At 50.1% G+C, this 24050-nt stretch overlaps 1 protein-coding gene across 1 annotated transcript in view; it reads right to left on the bottom strand.

The window, feature by feature from the left end:
- The window catches only part of IGF1R (insulin like growth factor 1 receptor), a 300467-nt gene extending 278015 nt beyond the window's left edge, over positions 1–22452 (bottom strand). The window contains exon 1 of the mRNA XM_082736451.1: positions 21698–22452. Within this exon, the coding sequence (XP_082592577.1) occupies positions 21698–21791 (94 nt within the window). The 5' untranslated portion in view covers positions 21792–22452. The remainder of the gene's footprint in view (positions 1–21697) is intronic.
- Between the last annotated feature and the right edge of the window lie 1598 nt (positions 22453–24050).

Genomic DNA, 24050 nt, shown 5'->3' with positions numbered 1-24050 from the left:
CCTGCACAGATACACCAGGAAGGGACCATGGAGGACCCCCGGACCCCTCATGTCCTCCACCCGTTCACCACAACCTCCCCAAAAAGACTCTGGGTTATTTCACGAAGACCGCTAGCCTCCAGTTTATAGGATTTTAATATAGAATCAATAAGAGAACCAATCTTTTTAATAAACTGTTTTTGCCCTCAGGAACAACCATATCCCTTAACCTGGCCCCTGATGACCCCCCAAATCGCTCCCAATTTACCAGCCCCATCCCCTTCCCCATTACTACCTTGATAAACCTTCCTCTTCCTCTTCTGCCTTCTTCAAGCCCTGACCTCAAGTCCTGACCTCAGCCTACCCCCACAGGCAGGAAAATCCTTCTGGTCCTCCAACCACCTCCTCCACGAAGCCCCCAGGATCCCTTCGGCGTTGGGATCTCTTCCCTGCCTTCCACAGCCCTTCCCCAGCGCGTTCATTCTGTTCTCATTCGTAAAAGGGTCCTCACCCCAGCAGGCATGCACTCCTTACCTTCCCAACTAAACCAGCTCTTTTTAAGGCGGGGGCTGCATTGGATGCCCGTGGCTACCTCCAGCAGGTCCCTGAACATCCAGGCTCTCCAACCTGTCTCTCTCTTCAGCTCCTACAAAACCAGATGCTCCCTACCTAGCTCAGCTCGCTCGGCCTCTCTCGGGCCCCTGACCTGCGCCTCTACCTCGTCTGCTCTGTGGCACAAGCAACACCAAATCCTCCTCCTCTCTTGCTCATGGCAGCCCAGTCCCAGTGGTATCATCAGCCCGTGCTCCCACAGGCACCCTGGGCAGTACCAGTGGACATGACCCACCACCCCTGCCGGGAGCCAGAGCACCCCTCTCTGCCCTGGGCAGCTTCCTCCCCAGGCGGCCAACCTCCACGCGCTGTCCCCTGCAGTCTGCATGCCTCCCTGGCAAGGCTGCTGAGGGGGCTGAAGAACAGTGGCTGTGAGTGCCTTCCCGCTGCCCTCCAGAGAGTTGGGGTGGAGTTCCCAGACCCCAGAAAAAGAAGGGGGCCGCAGAGTTCCCGCTGCTGTCCGGCGCCCATCACACTCCACCCACACACCTCCCCCTCAAACTTTCTCAGCTGAGAAGAATCCACAGGACCAGCCGCGCACACGTGACCCTCAGGACAACTTGGGGACCCAGACTAGGAAAAGGTGGCAAATCAGACACTCTATTCAGAGCCCAGGGCGGTAAAAAATAAATGTGTAAGTAAAGGATCATGACTTCCTCGCAGTTAATTGACACACATTCACTGAATATTCAGACGGTAGTGGAGGTGAAGTTCAGGGAGGAAAGAAGCAGGGAAAACGTCCCGTCCCGTGGGCTTAGGGCCCCTTTATTTGATCCCGCCCCGTTTTCAGGCAGAGGAGGCTTCCAGAAGTGCATTCAAAATGCTCCTTGCAGGTCCCAGGCCAGCAGGTAAAAGGGGCTAACGTGCCCTAAGGAAACCCGGCCTGTGAGCGGCAACCCACACACAGGGATCCTCGTGGGTAGAAGCCTTAAGACGGTCTTTATCCGTCTCTAAACTGCTTGCGGGATTAACAAGAAGGCTCGATCGATACTGATTTTACTGCCATGGGAGTGACTCACCATTAAATCCTACCCAGCTTAAAACTCAGCTGTGAACAGAAACAAAACAACATAATAGCAGGGTCTGATTTAAAATAGCAAGTATGACTTGTAAACAGTTAATGCTTATAAACAATTAACAATCACCTCCCCAGCCTTCTGCATTTGCCGCCAAAGGAAGCTCCCACCATGCTCGCTGGAGTGGGCAACTGTCCTCCTCGGACCCGTCCCGCCCCCCCAACCCACAGACCCTGGGGGCGTCGAGAGGAGCGCCTCTGAGCTGGATTCCATACATCCAACAGGCGTGTGCGCACTAAGGGACAGAGCTTTCCAAAACCCAAAGCTAAGCTCTCCTGCAGTATCGTTCTCCTCCATGCGGCTACTGCGGAGTTTAAAAGCAGCAACTTCTTTGTCCAAAAGTGGGGAAAATGGGGTCATTTCCTGTGAGATTTCCCAGTAATTGTATTCCTCTCCAGCAGTATTCACTTGAAGAAAAGCACCAGGCTACACAGAAGACAAACCACACATTTCAAGCACTTGACTGGAGCCTCGGAAGGCCAGTGTGCTTAATGCCATTCCGAAAACACCCGCTCTCAGGTACCAGACTCCGCAGAATTGTTCAAAATTGATCTGTAACCAATGCTCAAAATTGCCCAAGAATTTATAGGTAAACAGAGTCCTGGTCTTGAGAAGTCTCAGCCACAGCTCATTCCTCCGCCATTAAACCACAGCCCCAACCCCCAACAGGATGGGAGTAGAAGGTGGGGTCTTGGTGAGGTGATTAGGATTAGATGAGGTCCTGAGGATGGGCCCCTATGATGAGGCGAGTGTCCTCAGAAGAAGAGAAAGACACCAGGACTCTCCATCTCCCTACCCCCACCACCTCGACCTCCCTCCCTGTCTACCACATGACCCTACAACGAAACGGCCATCTGTACAACAGGAAGGGGGCCCTCATCAGACACAGCATCTGCCAACACCTTGGTCTTGGACTTCCAGCCTCCAGACCTGGAAGAAATAAATGTCTGCTCTTTAAGCCATCTAGTCTGTGGTAATTTATTATGGCAGCCCAGCGGACACAGACCTCCCCACAGCTCTGGAAGGGGATGTGCCACCAACCTGGGGTAAAGGCACCCCCCCTCTTGTCATGTGACAGCACTGCCCCTTGAGGGAAAGAGCGCTCACATGGGCTTCTCAGGCTTGTTTCCGAGATGCAGGGAAAATGCCAGTCCAATGTCTGGACCCGGATGAGCCACGGCGGCCAGCATCCTCCCTCCCACAGGGCCCAGACCAAGAGGCTGCTCCACTGAGTGGAGGGAGAGAACTCCTCTGGTAGCCAGACAAGCTCAGAGACCTCCCAGTCTTGCTGGAATGGAGCAGGTCCAGGCCTGAGCCCTGACTCCTGGTGAAAGCAGAGGCTGATAACTCAGTACAAAGAACCAGCCCCAAAAGCATCTGCTGGAATGGCGGGCAGCCAGACAGACCTCACCTTCGACATGCACCACACACCCTGTGTCGTTCAGCAACATGCCCCTTGGAGCCTCAGTTTCTCCCTCCGCAAGGCCAAGGCTCTGGCTTTTCTCTTCTTTTGAGATGCTCCCATTTTTGCCCAAGGAGGTCAATCCCTGTTCTTGGGGGCTTCCTATGTAACGGGAGAGTCAGTGCCCAATTAAAAAATGGAGCTGTCAAAACAAATGAAAAACTTCCAGCGTAATCAGTGAGGGAACCAAATATCTAAACAGATCTCTCTTCTGGAAAAAATAAGGAAATGAAAAGCAATTACGCGTCACATGGCTGATTAGCAATAAATTTCACTTGTGACTTGACGGCACCAAAGTCTGACTCCTGACTTACTTTCCCTGAAAGGAAAACATTATCTGCGATACTCTCTCATTATGAAAAACAAACCCATCCCTGGTGACTCAGCCCAAGTAGACCTTTTTTTTTTTTTTTTTGGATGAAGCCTTCCCTGACCTCACACATTCTCTACTGTGCTCCCATAACACCTGCAACAGCCCCGGCTTGCCCCCTCCCCCAGGGCCATCCCAGGCAGGAGCTAGTATTCTCAAATCCGTCCCCTCTGCCCCAAACACACTGTCCCACATGGTGTATGCCCACAACGGAATCAATCAAGAGATAAGGTATTTTTTTCTATTGTAGTAAAATAAATGCAACCATTTTGACCATTTTTAAATGCACGAGTCAGTGCCCAAAAGTACATTCACACCATTGCATGACAACTACCACCACCCCCATCCACCACGGAACTCTTCATCAAAATTAAAACTCTTGGGGTGCCTGGGTGGCTCAGTGGGTTCAAGCCTCTGCCTTCAGCTCAGGTCATGGTCTCAGGGTCCCAGGATCAGGCCCCACATCAGGCTCTCTGCTCAGCAGGGAGCCTGCTTCCTCCTCTCTCTCTGCTTACCTTTCTGCCTACTTGTGATCTCTATTAAGTAAATAAATAATCTTTAAAAAAAACAAAAAAACAAAAAACTAAAACTCTAAACCCATCAGAAACTAAGTTCCCATTTGCTGCTCCCCTCGGTCCCTGGCAACAGCCATTCTACTGTCTCTATAAATCCCACGACCCCAGGCACCTCATATGAGTGGAATGATATGGTACTCGACTTTTCATGACTAGCTCATTTCACTTAGCAGGATGTCCTCAAACTTCATCCAAGCTATAGCCTGTGTCTGAAGCTCATTCCTTTTTAAGGCTGCATAATATTCCATTGCGTGTACACACCACATTCTGTTTAACCATTCAAGCATTGACAGACACTTGGGTCCCTTCCACCTTTTGGCCACTGCAAATTGTTATCTGCTGCTGTGAACATGGATATGCAACCATGTGTTCAGCTCTATGCTTTCAATTCTTCGGGGTATATACTAAAGTAAGGTTGCTGGATAAGACTACAATTCCACATTTAATTTTCTGAGGAACCGCCATAAGGTTTTCCGGTGATTACAGCCTTTCCATGCCCAGCAGCAAAGCACAAGGGTTCCCATTTCTTCACATCCCTGCCAACACTTGCTATTTTCAATTTTTTGGGAATCGTTGACCTAATGTGTGAAGTGGTCTTTCACTGTGGCTTTGATTTGCATTTCCCTAATGACAAAGTAATGTTGAGCATCTTTTCATGTGCGTATAAGCAGTAAGTTTTAAACCAAAGGAATTAACTGCTCTTCCCCAGAGAGCTCTTCTCACAAAAGCAAAACACCGTCACTTACCTTGAGTTCATAAGGTTGATTAAGTGGTTTGGATTCACAATACATTTCCCTTGGAAATATCACCATTAGGTGATGCCCCCCTACCAAGACCACCCAAGAACTCTTGAAAGAGGACTATGCCTGAATCCCAATCCTGGGAAGTGGAGACCCTGTAAGACGCAAGGATGTGGAGCAAGAGGGCAGGCAGTTCCTTCTCACTGTCCCAGAGGAAGGTTCTCCAGCAAAACATTTACCAGCCGGGGGCCATTTCTTCTCTTTATTCTTTTCCTATTTTTTTTTTTTTTAAAGAGAGAGAGAGCACATGAGCAAGTGAGCGGGAGGAGGGGCAGAGGGAGAGAGAGAATCTTAAGCAGACTCCATGCTCAACATGGAGCCCGACACAGGGCTCGATCTGAGACCTGAGATTATGACCTGAGCTGAAATCAAGAGCTGGATGCTTAACCAACTGAGCCACCCAGGCACCCCACCAAGTGCCATTTCTGCAGCTGGCTTCCCACCCCCTGATTAAAGCTTCCTCTGGAAGTCCCTGGCCCCAGACTCTGGGGACTCCCATCTCTGCAAGCAGCCTTCAACCAATAAGGAGCACAGATTCTCAATTTTCTCCAATTTCAATCTAAAATATTTTAATTCATTTTTCTGGATAGGTACAATCGTGCTTTTCAGACCCCATGCCCTAAATTTTGCCCGGGGATGGCACTTCTGGCCCCAACTACTCATGCCCTTGACCAGGCAGATCTGGTTCTTTCCTAGAAGGCCACTGGCTCCCTAGTTACCTGGCTGTCCCTGAGGCAGGAAGAGTGCTGGGAAGTACCAGTCACACTACCATGTGAATGACTCGTTTCTGTCATTAGGCCCAACACATGGGCTTTTGGGGGATCCAAATTATCCCTCTCCTGGAGGAGAATGTTTCATGCCCTTCCACAGAAGCAGAGGGGTACCAGGAAGGGCGAGAAACTCAAGGGATGGAGGCACATTTCCCAGAGACAGAGAGGTTAGACAGCATACTTCTGAAACGCCTCTAGATGTAACAAAACTAATGTGAAGGTCAGAAAAGGCAAACACAGTTAAGAGAAAAACACAGAAATCAGACACACCCAGGAGGGCATCGATTTTGAATAAACAACATCCAATGTGTAAATCCTCCATCCTTAATGACAGTAACTCCTAGTGGTCATGGTAGACGTGCCGTTCTAAGGGACTGATATGTATTCATTTATGAACACTTGTAACCATCCTCTGAGATGGGCGTCCTTATCATCTCCCATTTTACAGATGATAAAGCTGAGGCAGAGATGGCAAACCGGATGTCCCAGGAACAACACAGCTGCAGACTCCTTTGGAGAGGTTCTGGGCTCTAATTCAAAACTCCAAATGGAACCTGGACTATCCACCACGACTAGGGCAGACAGCATCTGGAAATGGCAGAAGGCCCGCTTTCTAGATGAAGAAAACACAGACCAGTTGAGATACTTGGCTCTACTTGCTCAAACAGGCAGAAGATGATTTAAAATTCAGAATTCACTATCCTGATAGCAGAAAAGTAACGCACAATCCCCCGGGCCACATGATGTCACCCTCCCAGGAAGCCTCTTGCTTTACTGCGTTTTGCCATGTTATTTGTCCAGTGAAAACAGTTTTGGCCACAGAACAAGCAGCACGAATCTCCACGCACCAAGTGTGGGCTAAGGGCCGGCGACTGCTTCTCATCGAGAACTACAATGTGCCCAGTCGAGTTAAAAACATAAATCAACAGGAGTTTAAAAGCACCAGTAGCAAAGCCCAGACCTGGACACAAAGTTGGCATCCTCCTTCAAACAAATCAACAAATCATTCCTCATTTCTCTCAGCCTGGGCGGTGGGGGTTGGAAACAGAACAGGCAAGATCTGCCAGCACTGCAGGGGGTCGGGGTGAGGGCAGGTGGGCGGGGACGGGGGGTGGGGGTAGAGGCACCTCCCCATCTCCAGTCCACCAGACCGAGCACAGATGGGGACGAGGGCCCTCTCTCACCAGGCTTCCCTTAGAAAGTCAGAAAGTAGGGTCCTTGGTAGTGAACATGAGAGGGCTAACCTGGAAAGGTTTCCCTTTGAGAGGAGTCTGGTAGGATTCTCACAGTTGCAGTTCTTGACCTTACCAGGTACCCCTGAGGCCCCTGAAAAAGGTAAGGCCTCCTCCACGGGAGCTTTTCTGAAGTCCAGGGAGGCAGTTTCCAAAGGGCTCAGCTGTGTCAACTGCCTCACTGGAGGCTGCTCCTCCGGGGGTCTCCCTCACTAGAGGTTGCTTCTCCGGGGGTCTCCCTCACTGGAGGCTGCTCCTCCGGGGATCTCTCCTCACTGGAGGTTGCTCCTCCGGGGGTCTCCCTTACTGGAGGCTGCTCCTCCCGGGGTCTCCCTCACTGGAGGCTGCTTCTCTGGGGGTCTCTCCTCACTGGAGGCTGCTCCTCTGGGGGTCTCTCCTCACTGGAGGCTGCTCCTCTGGGGGTCTCCCTCACTGGAGGCTGCTTCTCCGGAGGTCTCTCTCACTGGAGGCTGCTCCTCCCAGGGTCTCCCTCACTGGAGGCTGCTTCTCTGGGGGTCACTGGAGGCTGCCCCTCCCGGGGTCTCCCTCACTGGAGGCTGCTTCTCCGGGGGTCTCCCTCACTGAAGCTGCTCCTCCCAGGGTCTCCCTCACTGGAGGCTACTCCTCCGGGGGTCTCCCTCACTGGAGGCTGCTTCTCTGGGGGTCTCTCCTCACTGGAGGCTGCTCCTCTGGAGGTCTCTCCGCACTGGAGGTTGCTCCTCCGGGGGTCTCCCTTACTGGAGGCTGCCCCTCCCGGGGTCTCCCTCACTGGAGGCTGCTTCTCCGGGGGTCTCCCTCACTGGAGGCTGCTCCTCCAGGGGTCTCCCTCACTGGAGGCTGCTCCTCTGGGGGTCTCCCCTCACTGGAGGCTGCTCCTCTGGGGGTCTCCCTTACTGGAGGCTGCCCCTCCTGGGGTCTCCCTCACTGGAGGCTGCTCCTCCAGGGGTCTCCCTTACTGGAGGCTACTCCTCCGGGGGTCTCCCTCATGTACACCCTCACTGGTCCCCACCAACCCTGACCCATCAAGAGACCAGAGCAGCCTCCCCAGCACCCTTTCACCAGTCTGCTCCACTGCTCAAAAGGTTTCAAAATCCCCCACTCTCTACCCATCACTGAGTCTCTTCTCAGGTGCCCATGGTTCTAAGGACCAGGTCCACCCCCTCAGCGTGCACCGCCACCACAGCCCCCACAGGCCCTGCCCTCCAAGGGTGCTATCTCCTGGAATCCTGAGTCAGACTCCCTGAAGCCCTCTCGGGTTCCTCAGCAGGTCAACGACCCCATCCCAATAGCTCACACACTTCTCCACGGCCTTCATCAGCTGCCATAATTAAGCAGTGAACACATGTGCCTGGGACCATGCACCAGAATCTGATGGTCCCTAACTGGAGAGTAAGCCCTTGAGGAGAGAGAAAGTAGTACACGTTTTCCATATGCTCTCAGAGGAGCTGAGGTCACTGGAGGCCTTGATGTCGAAAAAACAGGGCTTTGTAACCTCCCCACGGCTCACCTTGTACCTCTCCCCTTTAATTTTTCTTTTTTTAAAGATTTATTTGAGAGCACGTGCAAGCGGGTGCAGGGGGAGGAACAGAGGGAGAGGGACAGAGTCCGCACTGAGAGCGGAGCCCAGTGCGGGGCTCAGTCCCTCGACCCTGAGATTCATGACCTGAGCGGAAGCCAAGAACCACGTGCTTAACCCACTGAGCCATATCGGTGCCCCCGCCCCCGCCACCCTCCTCTTTAGATGGAACATAACCTTGAATGTAAGGATCTATGGGAGCCAGTTGGGTTGACTTAAAGACAACTTCTCTTGTGGCTCAGAGATGCAGCCTGTTAGTGGTTCCAGAGGCTGAACTGAGGCTAAAGTGAATGAATTAGAAACTGCACAGGGGGGGCGTCTGGGTAGCTCAGTGGGTTAAACCCCTGCCTTCAGCTCAGGTCATGATCTCAGGGTCCTTGGATCGAGCCCCGCATTGGGCTCTCTGCTCAGCAGGGAGCCTGCTTCCTCCTCTCTCTCTGCCTGCCTCTCTGCCTACTTGTGATCTCTGTTTCTCTCTGTCAAATAAATAAATAAAATCTTTAAAAACAAACAAACAAACGAAAACTGATGGGACAGAAGGGAAAGGAGGTCCAGCCTTGAGTAATGGTGCTTGGGGCACTCGGGAGACCAGAGAAAGGCCAGCGGGGGCCACCATGGCATATGGAAATGACAGATAAAAACATGCCTTTGTTGGATGTTTTCGAGCTGCTGGTTCTGCTGGGCATCTCAGCTACGTTAGTGCTGATCCTCATAGCATCCCGAACCTCCCAAGCTACAGAGGCGAACACAGACGCCCGTAGCTCCCTTCCCCAGATGCCTCCCTGCATCAGAGAGAGCGAAGCAGAGAGGTGTGTCTGGGGACGGGGCTTCAAAGGCAGTGCTCCGGACACACAAACCCCACTGACACGGGCAGATGAAAGGCAGACGCTGTACCAGCTTGTCCAGCTGAGCTCACATTCACCCTGTTGAACATTCACATGGCAATTTTACAAGACACTTTTTTTTTTTTACAAGGTATGCTTGAAATTAACATGCCAGGTTCAAATGATTATGTTTACATTTTCCGTTAAGAAATATCCCGCCTCACCGGTCTCCTCGGGAGCATGAAGTTGTTAAGGATAATTTCTTAGGTGTTAATTAGTTTCAGGAGTCCTCTTCACGCCATCCTAGACAAGGAAACTTCCGGGGCCGGGGGTCAGGGAGCGGACTGCACCTTCACCGGTCCCACAATGGGGTCAATCAAAGGCCTTGGCCAAAAGCCTAAAAGGAGAAGGCGCCCTCGAGGGATGAGGGCTCTTTATGATCAGCTGCCATCCCTATCAGGATCCAAGGCAAAAGCTTACTGGCCTCACCAAGAAATCAATGCAAGAAATAGAAGCAAATATCTGTTCGCAGTATTTCTGCTGGTTCCAACCAGACTTTCCAAAGAACTCCAGCTCTTTCTCCCTTGTGTCTTGGGATCTGAAGGCTAGAAAGGTCATGAGAATTGCCCCCAGCCTGCCCGGTGATTCAGGATAGTGAGAACAAGCAGCTGCAGAGGCGGCCCAAGACTCCACCCAGGTTCTCCACATCAGGCCAGGTCTGGACCACAATACTGCCGAGCCCAGCTGGACTGCCTGCCTTCAGTCCAGGCACCCAGCACCACCAGGGTGGCCGCAACCAGCAACTGGTGGCGATGAATGATTCACTAAATCCTATGTGCAGGGAACTCAGGGAACAAGGCCTCCCTCCACAGGGAGGGGCAGCCTTGCCACAGGGCTGGACTCACAAATAGCCTTTCCAGGAATTTTAAGATTTTTGTTCACCTCCGTATGCAAAAAGCCTGATGAAAGAAAGATTCTATTTTATTTTTTTAAGATTTAGTTATTTTTATTTGAGAGAGAAAGTGAGCGAGCAGGAGGGAGGGGGAGAGCCAATCTCAAGCAGACTCTGTGCTGAGCGCAGAGCCTGATGTGGGGCTTGATCTCACCCCCCTGAGATCATGAAACCAAGAGTTGGATGCTCAACTGACTGAGCCATCCAGGTGCCCTGAAAGAATAAGTTTAAAGATAATTTCATTGCTTTCAAGTTCTACATAGTAAGGACTAGCATGATAAAATGTCTCTGTTGGCAGAGCTATAATGAAAAGATGACGATGAATTTGTTGTAAAAGAGTACTTCCAAGTGAATGAGAGGGGGAGGTGGGCGAGGGTTTATCCTCCCAAGAAGTTTCTGTTTGAGGTCTTCCTATGTGCCAGGCACTGGGCCATTTCCAGGAATTCAAAGATGACCGAGGTACCATCTTTCCCATTCCCGGCCACTGGGAGAAGCAGTATGGGGGCCATGTGCTAACAGAGCTACAGTCTCACGGGACCCCCTGGCATGTACAATCCAGGCCATCAGAGAGGGTGAAATTGTAGCTAGTGCTTCACAAAGTTTTCCAGAGGGCAAATTGGTAACATAGTTGTTTTAAGCAAAGGGGATTCCACCTGCCAAGGCAAAGAGACCTCAGTGTGTACAGCCTGTTTGAAAAAGAGCTGAAGGAGTGGTTGGAAACATGAAACATCTGAAACAACAGCACATGGCAATCCTCTCTGAGAGCCCAAGAAATGATTTCCAAATTAAAAATAATAAAAAGCAATCATGGGGAAACACATCTAAAATGTTCAGGGGTAAAGGGGGAATAACCACGTATACACTAAGTGTCATCTCAACTAAATAAGTGAGAAAGTGGATTCTGAAAATACCCCCAAAAGCATGAAACCAAATACAGAAAAATACCTAACAAACTATATATGATGTAAGACCTAATATCAGTGACCAAGTGTCTGTTCCCCATTAAGAATTCTGACTGGTGAACATCCTAACAGACATAAAATTGCCCAAGGCAACACCTGTAAGAATGATAATTAAAGTGTTACCACATATTTCAATAGCGCACTGGGAAGTAAATCTTGCTTTATTTATTCTTGCATTAGTAGGGTGTTTTTTTTAACCCTCTAATTGTGAAAGAAATATTTTAGAACTTTTTATTTATTAAAGTAGTGTAGAAACATCTTCAACCCTGAATTGTGAAATGTACGCTAGATACAACAATTCTGCCAAAACTGTTTACATCACTTAGGAAGACCCTAATTGTAGCTCATTCTTAAAAGAGTCAGCTGACACCATTCAGCAATCTTAGTCCAAAACCAGATCCCAGTGATTTCTAGAGAAGCCTGCAGTCCCCACATTTCCCTGCAATCGGTTCCCAGGAACCAAGCCAGAAGGCGAAATCTAAGGGATGGGGGATGATGGGGGTGGTGTCTGGAGGGAGGAGGCCATTGCTATCTCCATCCTTGGGGCCACAGCTCACTTAAATCAGTCACCAAACAGGCTGAATTTCCTTTCTGACCACTAGGTGTCGCCTACGCATTAGTGAGGTGGGCAAAACACACACGGGACACTTCAAAGGCACTGGTAGAAATGGACAACTGGCAGAATTACGGGAGGGGGGTGGGGAGCATAATGAAAAGATCCTTTTAGTCAAAGGTGAACTACAGCGGTTTAGCACCATTGGCTGAAAAAAGGTAAAATCGTACCACTGAGCTTTAATGAGCCAAATGCATCTGGTCAAGCACTTTAACAAAATTAAGTTTTATTGTAGAACATTTATTAAGCCTCTACTCTAGGTCAGGCTTTATATCCATCACATATAAATGACAAGGGCAGTCCAGTATCTAGTATGTCCTATATTTCCGGCACTATCCAAACAACACCTGTGTTTAAGAATGTCCCATCCAAAAGAGCAGTAACAAGGTGAAGTTTGAGGGGCTGAGTACATGTCAGCCTCTGTTCTAAGTCCTTGACGCAGGTCACTTAATTTTTATAAAAAATGAATTAAGTAGGTTCTACTAAAATGACCGTTTCACAGACAAGAAAACTGAGACACAGGAAAATTAAGGAATTGGCCTGGGATCTTAGCCACTGAGGAGCTGAGATTTCATGCAGGCTCACTGGCTCCCCTGCTCCCTACAGTCTCATACAATGACCACAGCTCAGGTACAAGACAAAACAAATCGCCACTGTTAACCAGCACAGTAGTGGTTACGAACTCAAAAGGAGTAAGGGGAGAGTTAGGTCTACAGAAGTGACTGTAATCTGGAAAGCTTCAAGAAAGAAGCAGACTCTGAGTTAGAAATGAAAAGACGTCATCTCAGATCTATCAAAACCACAGAACGGTATTAGGGGAAATTAACTCCACCTTTAGATAGCTAACACCCATGGGACGCTTGGGTGGCTCAGTTGGTTAAGTGTCTGCCTTCGGCTCAAATCATGATCCCGGGGTCCTGGGATCAAGTCCCATGTTGGGCTCCCTGCTCCGTAGGAAGTCTGCTTCTCCCTCTCCCTACACCCACCCCCTCACATGCTCGCAATCTCTTTAGATAGCTACCATCCTGTCCCTATTTTAGAGATTTGAAACCTAGAGGTTTCTAAAAATAAAAAACTCCATCCCCCCAATTTTTCTAACTTTAGGTTTCCATATATACTAGAAAATGTTTTTATGTTGTTGTTTAATGAGAAAAGGAGAAAACCTCCCCAGTTATTTTAAGTGTCTACATTTCTGTTGAGACTCAGAAAAAAAAACTTAAGTAACTTGTTCAGAGCCAAATACCTAACTGGCAGCAAAGGAGAAACGAGGACCAGGTGACTCCGCTGTGCTCTAGAGTTGCCCCTCCCACTCTTCAGTATGGGGAGGAGGGGGGATAGCAGAGCAACAAAAAAGGAAAAACATTCCAGACCATGAACACAGCAGGAACAAAACCACAGAGATGGGAATGGCACTGTTCATTAACCACAGAGCTGAAGCGTGGGTGCTGGGGAGTGCTGGGAATTAACATAGGATCCCTATAGCAGAGTCTGACTAAGGATGTATCACAGCCCAGTATGAGGAGGCCTGCACTTGATTCTTGAACTACAATGCAGCACCACAAAAGGCACATGCAGAAGATTTGAGGTTGGCCGATCCAGCAAACCAGGGAGAGAGCCCAGGAGTCAAAGTGGCCAAAGCAGCTCAGAGGGCCCCTGAGCATCTCCTCAGAGAGATGACGCAGGCCTGGCCTGGACCAGAGTGGAGCCAGAATCAGGAGCAAATCTGAATGATTTCAAGGGACTCAGTGAGGCAGAAAGGAAACAGTCAATTAACCAGTCTCCCCAGAAAAGAATGGGTTGTCGAACTAAAATTTAACTAGACATTCCATCCCGATCCGACATCCGTTGCTGGAAATCTTACTGAGGTGCATGTTAGAAAGCAAATCCCAAATCTATCTCCCAACCATGTAAAGCGATGATACCAAATGAATTTTCTATAACCAAACGGTACCATGTTGCGACCTAACGTATTTCGTGAACTCATTATCCACAGAAATCAGACAACAGAGCAAAGGAACGCTGAACAGAGGCTCTTCCTCTGTCACTGGTCTCTTTGTTCATTTGTTTTCATGGCACTCTGTGCTTCTCCTTCAAATCCTGCGTATGTGAGCTTGTATATTATCCCACAATTATAAGACCCAGGCAAAAAAGAGGCAGAGAATAAATTCAAAACAACACAGATAAATCTGAGCCCATCTGATGATTTTACAATCTAAATAAAGCTAATGATTTAGAGACCTGTTTGCCAGGTGGCTTATGGACCTCACACCTTGGCTTTCTCTAGGCTTCCTACTTTTTTCCAGGAAGTTATTAAAAGTCACTCAGATACTTCAAATTTGGGGGAAACAGTTGTGCAGAAACTCATCTCTCCCTAATTACCATCAGACTTCTGTTCCTTAACTATTCACTAGAGCTATTAACTAAAATTTGCCTAACCCAAATTGGTGCTGTCTCATTTACTTAGTCAAGTATGTATTTCCAATGATCAGTTTGAGAGAGACAAACCACCCACTGATTGTATTTTTACCGGAGAGGACAAGCTGAAAGTATGCATCCAAAATATCTCAGGAAAATTTAAAAGTTCTGCTCTATAAAACATTTATGCTTTAAGACTGTCAAAATATATTTGTGTTTCCATGTCAAGAGTAATTTAAACAGCAGTACGCATACACCTGAACTGCCAAACTGACAAATAATCCCAAAGCCGGTTTAAAGAAAGTTAGTGCCAGGTTAAAATGATAGTAGGCATACAGAGTATACAAGACAGAAACAATAACATATTTAAAGCTGTCAGAATTTGAATGGATGGATGGAAACACACGCACACACACAATTTTGAACAGCATTTTTATTATATAATTATTACTGAAGTAGATGCCTGTCTTGTTAAGGGGGCTAAAGAGTGAGGAGTGAGAGAAAAGAATCAAGTTTGGAGGCGCCTGGGTGGCTCAGTGGGTTAAGCCTCTGCCTTCAGCTCAGGTCATGATCTCAGGGTCCTGGGATGGAGCCCTCACTGTGCTCTCTGCTCAGCAGGGGGCCTGTTTCTCCCTCCCCGCCTGCCTGCCTCTCTGGCCACTTGTGCTCTCTCTGTCAAATAAATAAATATAATCTTAAAAAAAAAAAGAATAAAGTCTCAACCATCCCCCCACACCCCTGCCCACCACCAAGAACCTTCTGGACCAGGAATAGAATAGTTCTGAAGTCTTTAAATATATTTTTTTTAAAAATCCAGACTATTATAATGTAAGCAATTTAAGGAAGGCATGGCTCTCAGAGCAGTATTTGGCGGCACCAGCCACATGCATCCCCAAGAGGCTAAGCCACCAAACTATTTCAAATAAGAAAGTATGAGCAGCAAGACCATCAGCCACCCTACATGGGCAAAGTCACTCAGCTCCACAGACGTATCCACAGCAACTTACACCGTAAGCCAGCACCAGCACTACCCAAAGAGAGGATAAAGAGAATAAAGTCAGTCCCCACGTCCCTACTTACTTTTCCCAGGCATAAATAATAGCAACAGTACACTTTAAAAGTTACTATAATCATAGGTATCCATCCCTCGTCATAAAAGAAACTACTTTGTTATGTTCCAGTAAGATCCGAATAGCAACCTGTAAGTTAAAAAATTCTTCTAGTCAGAGCAAAAAAAAAAAAAAAAAAGAAAGAAAGAGAAAATGAAAGCCTTGCTTACTAGTTTCTTTAGGGTTCTAAATAAACACAGTGAGTGATTTCTATGGTTTGACTCTACCTTGAAAAGCGTATGTAAAATATTTTATGGTATCAGAATGAATTTCTAAACTTAAAGACCTGAGTCCCATAAGTGTTGTGTATTTTTACTGAAAAAGCTGAGGGAGGGGAATAAAAACTATTTCTCAATTCAAGAAATATCAATATTTCCTTAAGATTTTGAAATGAATCAATTTCATAAGCCATAAGTGAAATTGGCATAACTGGGAAAAAAAAAAGGTAAGGAAATCTTCAAAACTGATAGCTGGGATTTCACAACACGAGTAAAACGGACACTTTCAAAGTTGAAAACAATCTAGTCTTCGGAAGTTCAAAAGTCTCAGAATCAAAGATATTGTTACTATTTTGAGTCCAGAAAAGGCCATCGCAATTTAACAAAAGAAACAAACTTCATCTTGCCAAGGGAATATGCATCTATCGCCATAACAACTTAACTTGTTTTTCAAGATCCTTTGTTTACTAATCATTTTATACCAAACATATGCCCTTTTCTCAGAACAAATCAGTTTTTTACCGGTTCTTGCAGGTGGGAGGGGGAGGGTAATACATATCTCAGTTTTAATCTTTCCAAATACTGAAAATTAGTTATGCTCCCCAAATGTCAACAAGTCTCAATGTGCACAAACATCAGGACTGTTGCACGTACCACACCCCGCCCACCCCAAGTTTAAGCCAGATCATCTCTTTACAAGTAACAGGAAAACCTCCTCTTGATAATCTGAGGCCAAACACCATATTTTCAAGGGTTGGCCAGGGGAGGGGGAGTCAGAGGGCTTCATTCACTATTCACTTTGTTGTCTTTAGGGTGTTCAAAATTTTCCTGCCGAACATCTCAGAGAAATCTAGAAACCATATCCCAAGCGTGTGTGCAACCATTATTTATTTAGCACAATCGAGAGGAGGGAATCTCTTGGACTCAGATAGCACCGGTCACAGGTTGGCTAAGAAAAGCTATTCAAAGCAAGTTGGCTGGCAGGCACAGACGCCCCTTCGTGGATTTTTTTTTAATAAGTTTTGAAAACAAATCGCAATAAATCACAACACAGAGAGAAACATGGCTTCTACTTTTTAGGATTAAAAAAATTTTTTTTCAAGATTTAATTGCCTCCTCAATCTTCTTCTCACCTCTTCACACCCTTAAAAACAGCAAGTTCTTTTAAATCATAAAGCCTTACAATTTAGAAAGTGTCCTGATAATTTCCAGAAAGCTAAGCAATGTGTAAATCCAGAATGGTTTTGAAGTAAGTTTCATCTTTCTTACAACTCAAAACATGCTGTGCAACATTCATGTACACACCTGTAACTCCTAAAGTGTTGGCAAAAGGTAAAGGCAACACTCCATACTTTTAATCACAATTGTCATAACCAATGTTCTCGAAAAGCAGAGAAGCTGAGCAAAGATGGGTAAATGTGTCCTCTGTGTCATGGCCCGCTGTGCCACTGCAGTAGGGGTAGTATGTTAAGGTGGCAAAAATGGTACAATACAGGCCTTGAGAAGATTCAGCAACACTGGTTAACTTCATATTTGAAGCCTATAGAAATGTTTTTAAAGAGCCTTTAAAATGCTGTTTGCTGTCCAATTGATTTGAAAACAGCCTATCCTGTGTCGTGTCTAAAAAAGATCTGAATATCCAAGCAACTTTGTTTCATGCAGGAGCTTATAAAATGCCCCAAGGACAAAAGCAAAGTCCTATCTGCCTACACACTGCCTAGCACAGGGTCCAACTTTCAGACAGAAGGTGCCCAATAAGTGCTGGCTGGATTCGGCTGCTTCTCGCAGCACATTCTCACGAAACAAATGAAGCCAGACTTGAAAGGAAGCTACTGTCCCTTGGGGTCTCCCCTTGGCAAAACTCTAAGGCAACAAGTGAAAATGATACAGCTGATTTTCATTAGGGCCCTGATCTTGCAACAATAAGGACAGGAAACATTTTTATTAGTAAACCAAGTCTTAGACAAAGACCAAAAACAAATGTAAACAACAATTATTCTCTATGCCTTTTCCTGTTAAAAGGCCAAGGTAAACCTGGAAAAAGGCATAACAGTTAAAAAACAAAAATGCTTCTGCTATATTTGTAAACCTTTTGTTCCATGAGAAATCTGAAATGTAAAACAATTGCTGTATGCCTGCAACCACCGCTATCTCTTACAAAGATGGTGTCTCCTGCTCAGGTTCTAGAGCTCTTTAAAAAAAATAAAATGAGCATCAAAGAAAAAAACCACCACATTCATCCTCAGTCTTTACTACCAGAGTAGTTAATCTATGAAAATGGAAAGTCTTTCCTACCTTAAAACATACATTATTATTTCTTTGTTAGAAAACACATGTGAGAAAACTGGAAATAACAAAAAAACCATCCAGACTCGGCTCCTAAACTTTAATCTTGGAAAAACCAACTTCACTTCAGAGGCAGTGAAGGATTTTACTGTCACAAATCTGACTTTCCCTGGCATTGGTCTTTTTGGGTTTTTTTTGTTTGTTTGTTTTAATCCAACCCCCTAATCCCTCACTTCAGCTATGTGGAACCAAGATTTTTTTTTCCCCCTTGTCCATTTCTCCTGTGACGTTTAATCCCTGCTGCTCAACACAGAACCTCCACCTTGAATTTGTTGTACTCCTTGCTTCTAGGCATGGATCTGAAGAACTCCACAAATGAAGAAGAGACAGACACCAACCTGCCGGACAAATTTACTAATTTTAATCTAATCTCTATGTTCAAAGGAACAGAATGCATTCTTGCCAACCTTCACATAGCTCTTACCAAAAAACACAACAGGTTTACTGGGATGTAATTCACATGCCATAGAAGTCACTAATTTAAAGCATACAATTCAATGGTTTTTAGTACCTTTGGAGTTGTACAGCCATCACCACAATCTAATTTTAGAACATTTTCATCACCCCCCCCAAAAGAAACCCCATACCCATTAACAGTCACTCCCTGTTCCCTCCTCCCCACCCCCCTTCACAACCACTAATCTGCTTTCAGTCTCTACAGATTTGCTTATTCTGGACTTCGTATAAATGGAATCATACAATATGTGGTCTTTTGTGACTGACTCCTTTCACTCAGAACTTTGTTTTTAAGGTTCTTCCAGTCAACTTTAGCATACTTCTTAAGGCTGGATTTTTCTAATCCTTCTGACAAATCAAACATATAACCTTTTAAACTTCAAATCCTGACCCACACCCCATCCCTCCTCAAAAGTACCATTTACTTGCTAGTTCCCTCTAGAGAGTCTAAACTATAATTTGCTATTTAGGTTCTTTCCCAACTTCTTATTCTGGGCTCTTCCTCTGGTAATAAAACGCCAACTTCTTTAAACACCAACCTTTCACATACCTATATTTCTCTGACAATAGGACATGGCTCTGCCTGGGGCAGAAAGATGACTGAGTCCTTTTAATGAGATGGCCACAGTATGTTTGAAGTGCATATGGGTTTTGAAAAAGAAGAGGAAGGAGAAGGGAGAAGCCCTCAGATGATCTATCACTCATAACTTCCATGAACCCCTTATTTAGATGCTCTGTTCACATACTGATACAAGCACATATGAAGTTCATCTGCCTCAACAGCTCCTAAATAGTCTAAAATTTAAAAGAAAATCACCCTACTGCTGTAGGTTTCAGTGTTCAAAGAGTAAACACTAATCCTTAAATATGCCAACACAATAGGAACCAACCCCATCCAATTGTTATCGCTATACTAGAGAGCCAAAAGAACTACCCATCTCTGATTGGATTCAGCAGTTTTCATCAGAATTAAGTCTTCTAGCACTTTTCTAACAAAGAAAAAGAACACATACATGTTAACACTGAGTTTATCATTTTCTCCTGAAAACTTCAGAGCTGTGGGAAGGAGCAGACGGGGAGTGAGGACTTCCACAAACCAAATCAGGAGTCAGGGTGCCTTCTGGCCATCCGTCAGTTTTTCAGGAACCAACAATTTTGGAGGGATCCCTGAGAAAAACTTTGGTCGCTCGGTATCAAGAAAAATGTCCCTTCTCCTCCTGTTTTCTCAAGAAAGAGCTGCCTTTCAGAAAGTATTTTTCATGAAGATCGCTCCAAACAACAAGCCATCCTATTTTAAAATGCCCGACTCCTTCCTCAAGAAGCAAGGCCATCACCGCCGTGGTGAATTTCAGAACTTACTAACGTTAAATAATAAAACTAGAGGCATAACACACTTCAGTAGTGTGCCATAAAAAATGGATTGGCTCTCCTGTGTCTTCTAAACTGCATTTTAACTTTTAGAGGCTAGGAAACCCTCTTTTGTCGTCGTCCCCCCCCCCCCCCCGCCGCCCCATACCATCTGTAATCCTTAGAAGGGAGCCGAAAACCTTTCGTCCAATCCAGTGAGCTGGAAGTTTAGAAAACAAAGAGCAGGAGAGCTCAGATTTGTGGAAGGTCCGGCCTCAATCTGCGACTTACTCCGTGTAGTAAACACTAATTCTTTAAAAATCTGCTCTTACTCCATCATGAACTCATTTCTTACAAGACACTTAACAAGGGTTTGTTTACACAAACAGTCTTTCCGAATCGCCCCTGTGATGGGGCCAGATCGCCCCCCACCCCGCGCCGCCTCCCGATTCTCCCCCCCCCAACTCCTCAAGGCTCAGTCGTGATACTTTTTTTTTTTTTTCAAAGTTAATTGGCACCACCTGCATACCCTCGGCAAACATTACTCACCAACACGCCCTCACTGTTCCCAGCCCCAGTTCTCCGACTGCATTTAAACTTTAATCGTGTTCAAATTACCCTACCATCGTGAATGTGCCAGTAAAGTATGCTTCGGTTTTTTGAGGATGTGAACCCCCCTCCCTCTCCTCCCTCCATACACCGTGGGGCCCTAAATCCTCCCGCCCTCCCTCCTCGCGCTTCCCTACCCCTACCCGACGCTACCAAAACAAAAGCTATCAGATTGCAAGCGATAGCGAGCGCGGAGCGGTACTGCTTATTAACTTTGTGCAAAGGAAGTGCGGGATGTGGGGGAGGTAGAGTCACCCAACTCTGGCCACAAACCCAAGGCGAGGGCTCTGCGCTCGCAAAACAAAACACCCTCCCGCCCACCGCCCCCGCTGCCGCAGACCCTGGCGCTCCTCAAACCGCGGCGCAGGACACCTCTCGCCAGGGCCAGGCGCCTAGGTGTCCCCAAGCGGCCGTGTGGCGACAGCTAGAGCCCGCGTTGCGAGCACGTGTGTGGACATGCACGTCGACTCGGACCACACACCTACTCCTGCACAGTCGGACGCTGCCCGACCACCCCCTAACCCCGCCAGGAGGAGAGGCATCTACAGGCGGATTGCAACTGGGTTGAAGAAAGTCCCAGAACCCTCTAAACTAGTGGCCCAGACGCGTTCCCGGGAAAAGCCTGACTGCTGTAGAGCCCCCGGCCTTGCAGCTTTCCAGGGGCGGGGGCTGCTAAGCCGGAACGCTCCCCTAACCCCAGAGCACAGCAGCCACGGGAAGCCCAAGCTGGGGGGTGGAGTGGGAAGATCCGGCGAAAGTGACGGGAAAGGAAAGGCCAGGATCCCAAAACGCCCGAGGGGCCAAGCGCGTTGGCGACACGAGGCCGCGCCGGGAGGTTTGGAAACGTGTCCTGGGGCTACGGGGCCTCTCCTCGGGCGCCTCGCCCTGGAACGCCACGGCCGGTGGGCTCCCCGATCCCCGCCCCCGGGCACCGTATCTGCCCTAGCAGCCAGGGACCCGCGCGGCCGCGGGAGCTGTCACCGCCGTCTGCGCGCCGCGCGGGGGCCAGCTTTCCGTGCCGACTGGCCCGCGCGCCGGGAGGGGGGTGAGGTGTGGGTGGCGGGGCCCGGCCCGGCGCGAACTTCCCCGACGGATCCCAGCGCGGGCACGGCCGCGGGGGAACGAGCGCTGCCCGACACAACCGGTCCGCGGGGCAGGACTCTCGGGACAGCGAAAGAGAAAGCCCCCGGGGCCCTTCCCGCACGAGGGTGCGCCGAGCCGGGGCCCCGGGGCCGCTCCAACCTTCCGGCCGAGCCCCTCCGCATCCCACCCCGCCGGTCCCGAGCCCGGGGGCCCGACAGCTGCGGCGATGGCAACTCGGGTTTCGCAAACAGGGCGCAGCCCCTCGGAGGAAAAGTTCCCGCAGTGGCCGCGGGCGGCGGGCACATACTCACTTTCTCCACTCGTCGGCCAGAGCGAGAGCGCGGCGGAGAAAAACAGGAGCCCCCACAGCGAGGTCGGGGACCCTCCTCCGGAGCCAGACTTCATTCCTTTTATTTGGGACGAAATTCCCTTCTCTCAAAAAAAAAAAAAAAGGAAAAAGAAAAAAAAAAAAAGAAAGAAAAGAAAAAGGAAACAAGAAAGAAAAAGAAAACGGGAAAGAAAAAGTCTCAAACTCAGTCTTCGCCGCCTCCGAAAACAGGGCGACGGAAACAATACTCCAAAGGCGGCGCCGGCCGGGGACCCTCCGGGTGCGCGGGGCAGGCGGGCGGCGGCGCGGGGCGGCCCCTCAGCGCCGGCAGCCTCGGCCCAGGGCTCGGCGGAGTCGGGAACCCGAGTTGCGCCGGGGCGGGCTGTCGGCGTCGTCGGCCTCCATTTTCAAACCCAGAGAGGCAGGAGGGGGGGAAAACTGCACAGAAAGGGGGCAAAGCCCAAATTCGTCTCGGCGAAGAAAAACAAACGCGACCCCAGGCAGAGGGGGAGGCTGTCCGACACCCGAGCCTCCGCGGCTGGAGGGCGCGACGCAGTTCGCAAGATTGCCCCGAAGTCCGGGTCGCGGGCGAGGCCGGCCAGGGGCAGAAATGCGGAGTAAAAATGAATGAGCGGCTCCCCCTCCTCCTCCTCCGGGCTCCGCTCGCCGCCGCCTCCTCCCTCAGCGCCGCCGCCGCCGCCGCCGCCGCCGCCGCGAGCTCCTTCCCAAATCCAGAACACACACAAAGCGGCGGGCCGGCCGCGCCGCGCTCAGCACTCCCGCCGCGCCTCCCGGGCTCCGCGCCGGCCCCCGCCCGGCCCCCGCCCGCCGCCGCCGGCTCCGCGCGCGGGGGCTCCGGCTCGCTGAAGGTCAAAGCCGAGGCGCGCAACGCGCCGTGGAGCTCCCCTCGCGCGGGAGGGGCGTGGAGGGCCCGGGGAGCGGGGCCGAGGGTCTGCAAGAGCCGGGCACGGGCGCGCCGGGGGCAGGCTCGCTGGCGGCGTCCCTCTCGCTCGCTCGCCTCTCTTGAGTTCGCCTGGTGCGCTCGCTCCTCCTCGGGTTTTTTCCCTTTTTTTTTTTTTTTTTTTTTTTTCCGCTCAGCAGAGTTAAAGCTGGTAAACAAGAGCCTCAGCCTCACCGCGCCGCTGCCGCCGCCGCTGCCACACACTGGGGGCTCGCGTGCGCGCGAGCTCTCGGAGCCGCGCACACGCGCCCGCGCGCACACTGGAGCGGCCACAGCCGCAGCCGCGGCGCGCCGAGGGCCCGGCCCAGGCCGGCGCGCGCCAAGAGACGGAGCCCGGGATTCCAGGGACGTGCGGAGCGGAGCCCGGGCGTGGGGTGCGAGGCTGCGAGGCACCGCCCCCGCCCCCCGCCCGCGCCGGCACACGCGCGCGCGCGCCCACACGCTCTCGCCCCCACCCGCACTGCGCCGGCCACCCTGCACGCGCCCTCCCCTCCCGCAAGACTCCAAAAACAATGCCCCCGGCGCCGGCCCGGGGCTCGGCGGAGGAGCAGGCTGGGGAGGAGAGGGGAGGAGAGGGGAAGAGAGGGGAAGAGTGGGGAGGAGGGGGTGAGGGCGGAGGGGGCGGGGTGAGCGGGCAGTGCGGGGCCGGAGAGGTTCATTGAAAAACAACAGCACGGCTGGAAAGCGCGTTTCCTCGGTTCTTGAAAAGCTTCATTGTTTCTTGCAGCTGTTGCAAAATAAATAAATAAGTGCGAAGTGCGTGCATGCGGCATTTTTTTCTCAGCGTGCTGGAAAACCCGAATGTGGCGGGAGGGGCACACCTGGGAGAAAGGAGACCCCCAAGCTACTAAGGCGGGCACTTTCACGCAAGGCTGGGACGGCCGCGGCCTCGCGACCAGGGAGCCCGGAGTTCTGGGGCTTGCGGGGAGCTGAAAGGGAAGGGCGCGGCCCGCGTGGCTTGGCTCAGGGGCGCGAGGGGGAGACCGCCCGCCGCCCGCCGCGGGCCGCGAGCCGGGGAAGGGGGGCCCAGACAGGCTGCCCCGCGTGCCCAGGGCGCGTCCCCGCGGCGGCCGCCAGGGGGCGCGGCTGGCGCCGGGGAAGGCCGGCCGACGGAGTGTCGCCTCCCTCCGGGAGAGGAAATGTGGGGGCCCGGGCAGGGGGCTTGCCAGGCTGGGTTGCTCTGACCGGGCCTCCACGACCCGCGGCCCGCCCTGGGCGCTCCTCGCGGCCTCACGAGGCTCGGGGCCCCACCACGTGGGCGGCTGCGGGGAGCGGCCGAAGCGCGTGCACAGTGCTGGGCTGCGGGGCGAGGGAGGCTGAGGCTGGGGGGGTGAAGGGGGGGCGTGTCCGAAGGGCTCCTGAGGATTGGGTAGGG

The sequence above is a fragment of the Mustela nivalis genome (assembly GCF_964662115.1).
Source record: "Mustela nivalis genome assembly, chromosome: 6".
NCBI classification, from domain to species: Eukaryota; Metazoa; Chordata; class Mammalia; order Carnivora; family Mustelidae; genus Mustela; species Mustela nivalis.
This window is presented reverse-complemented; position numbering and strand designations above follow the sequence as displayed.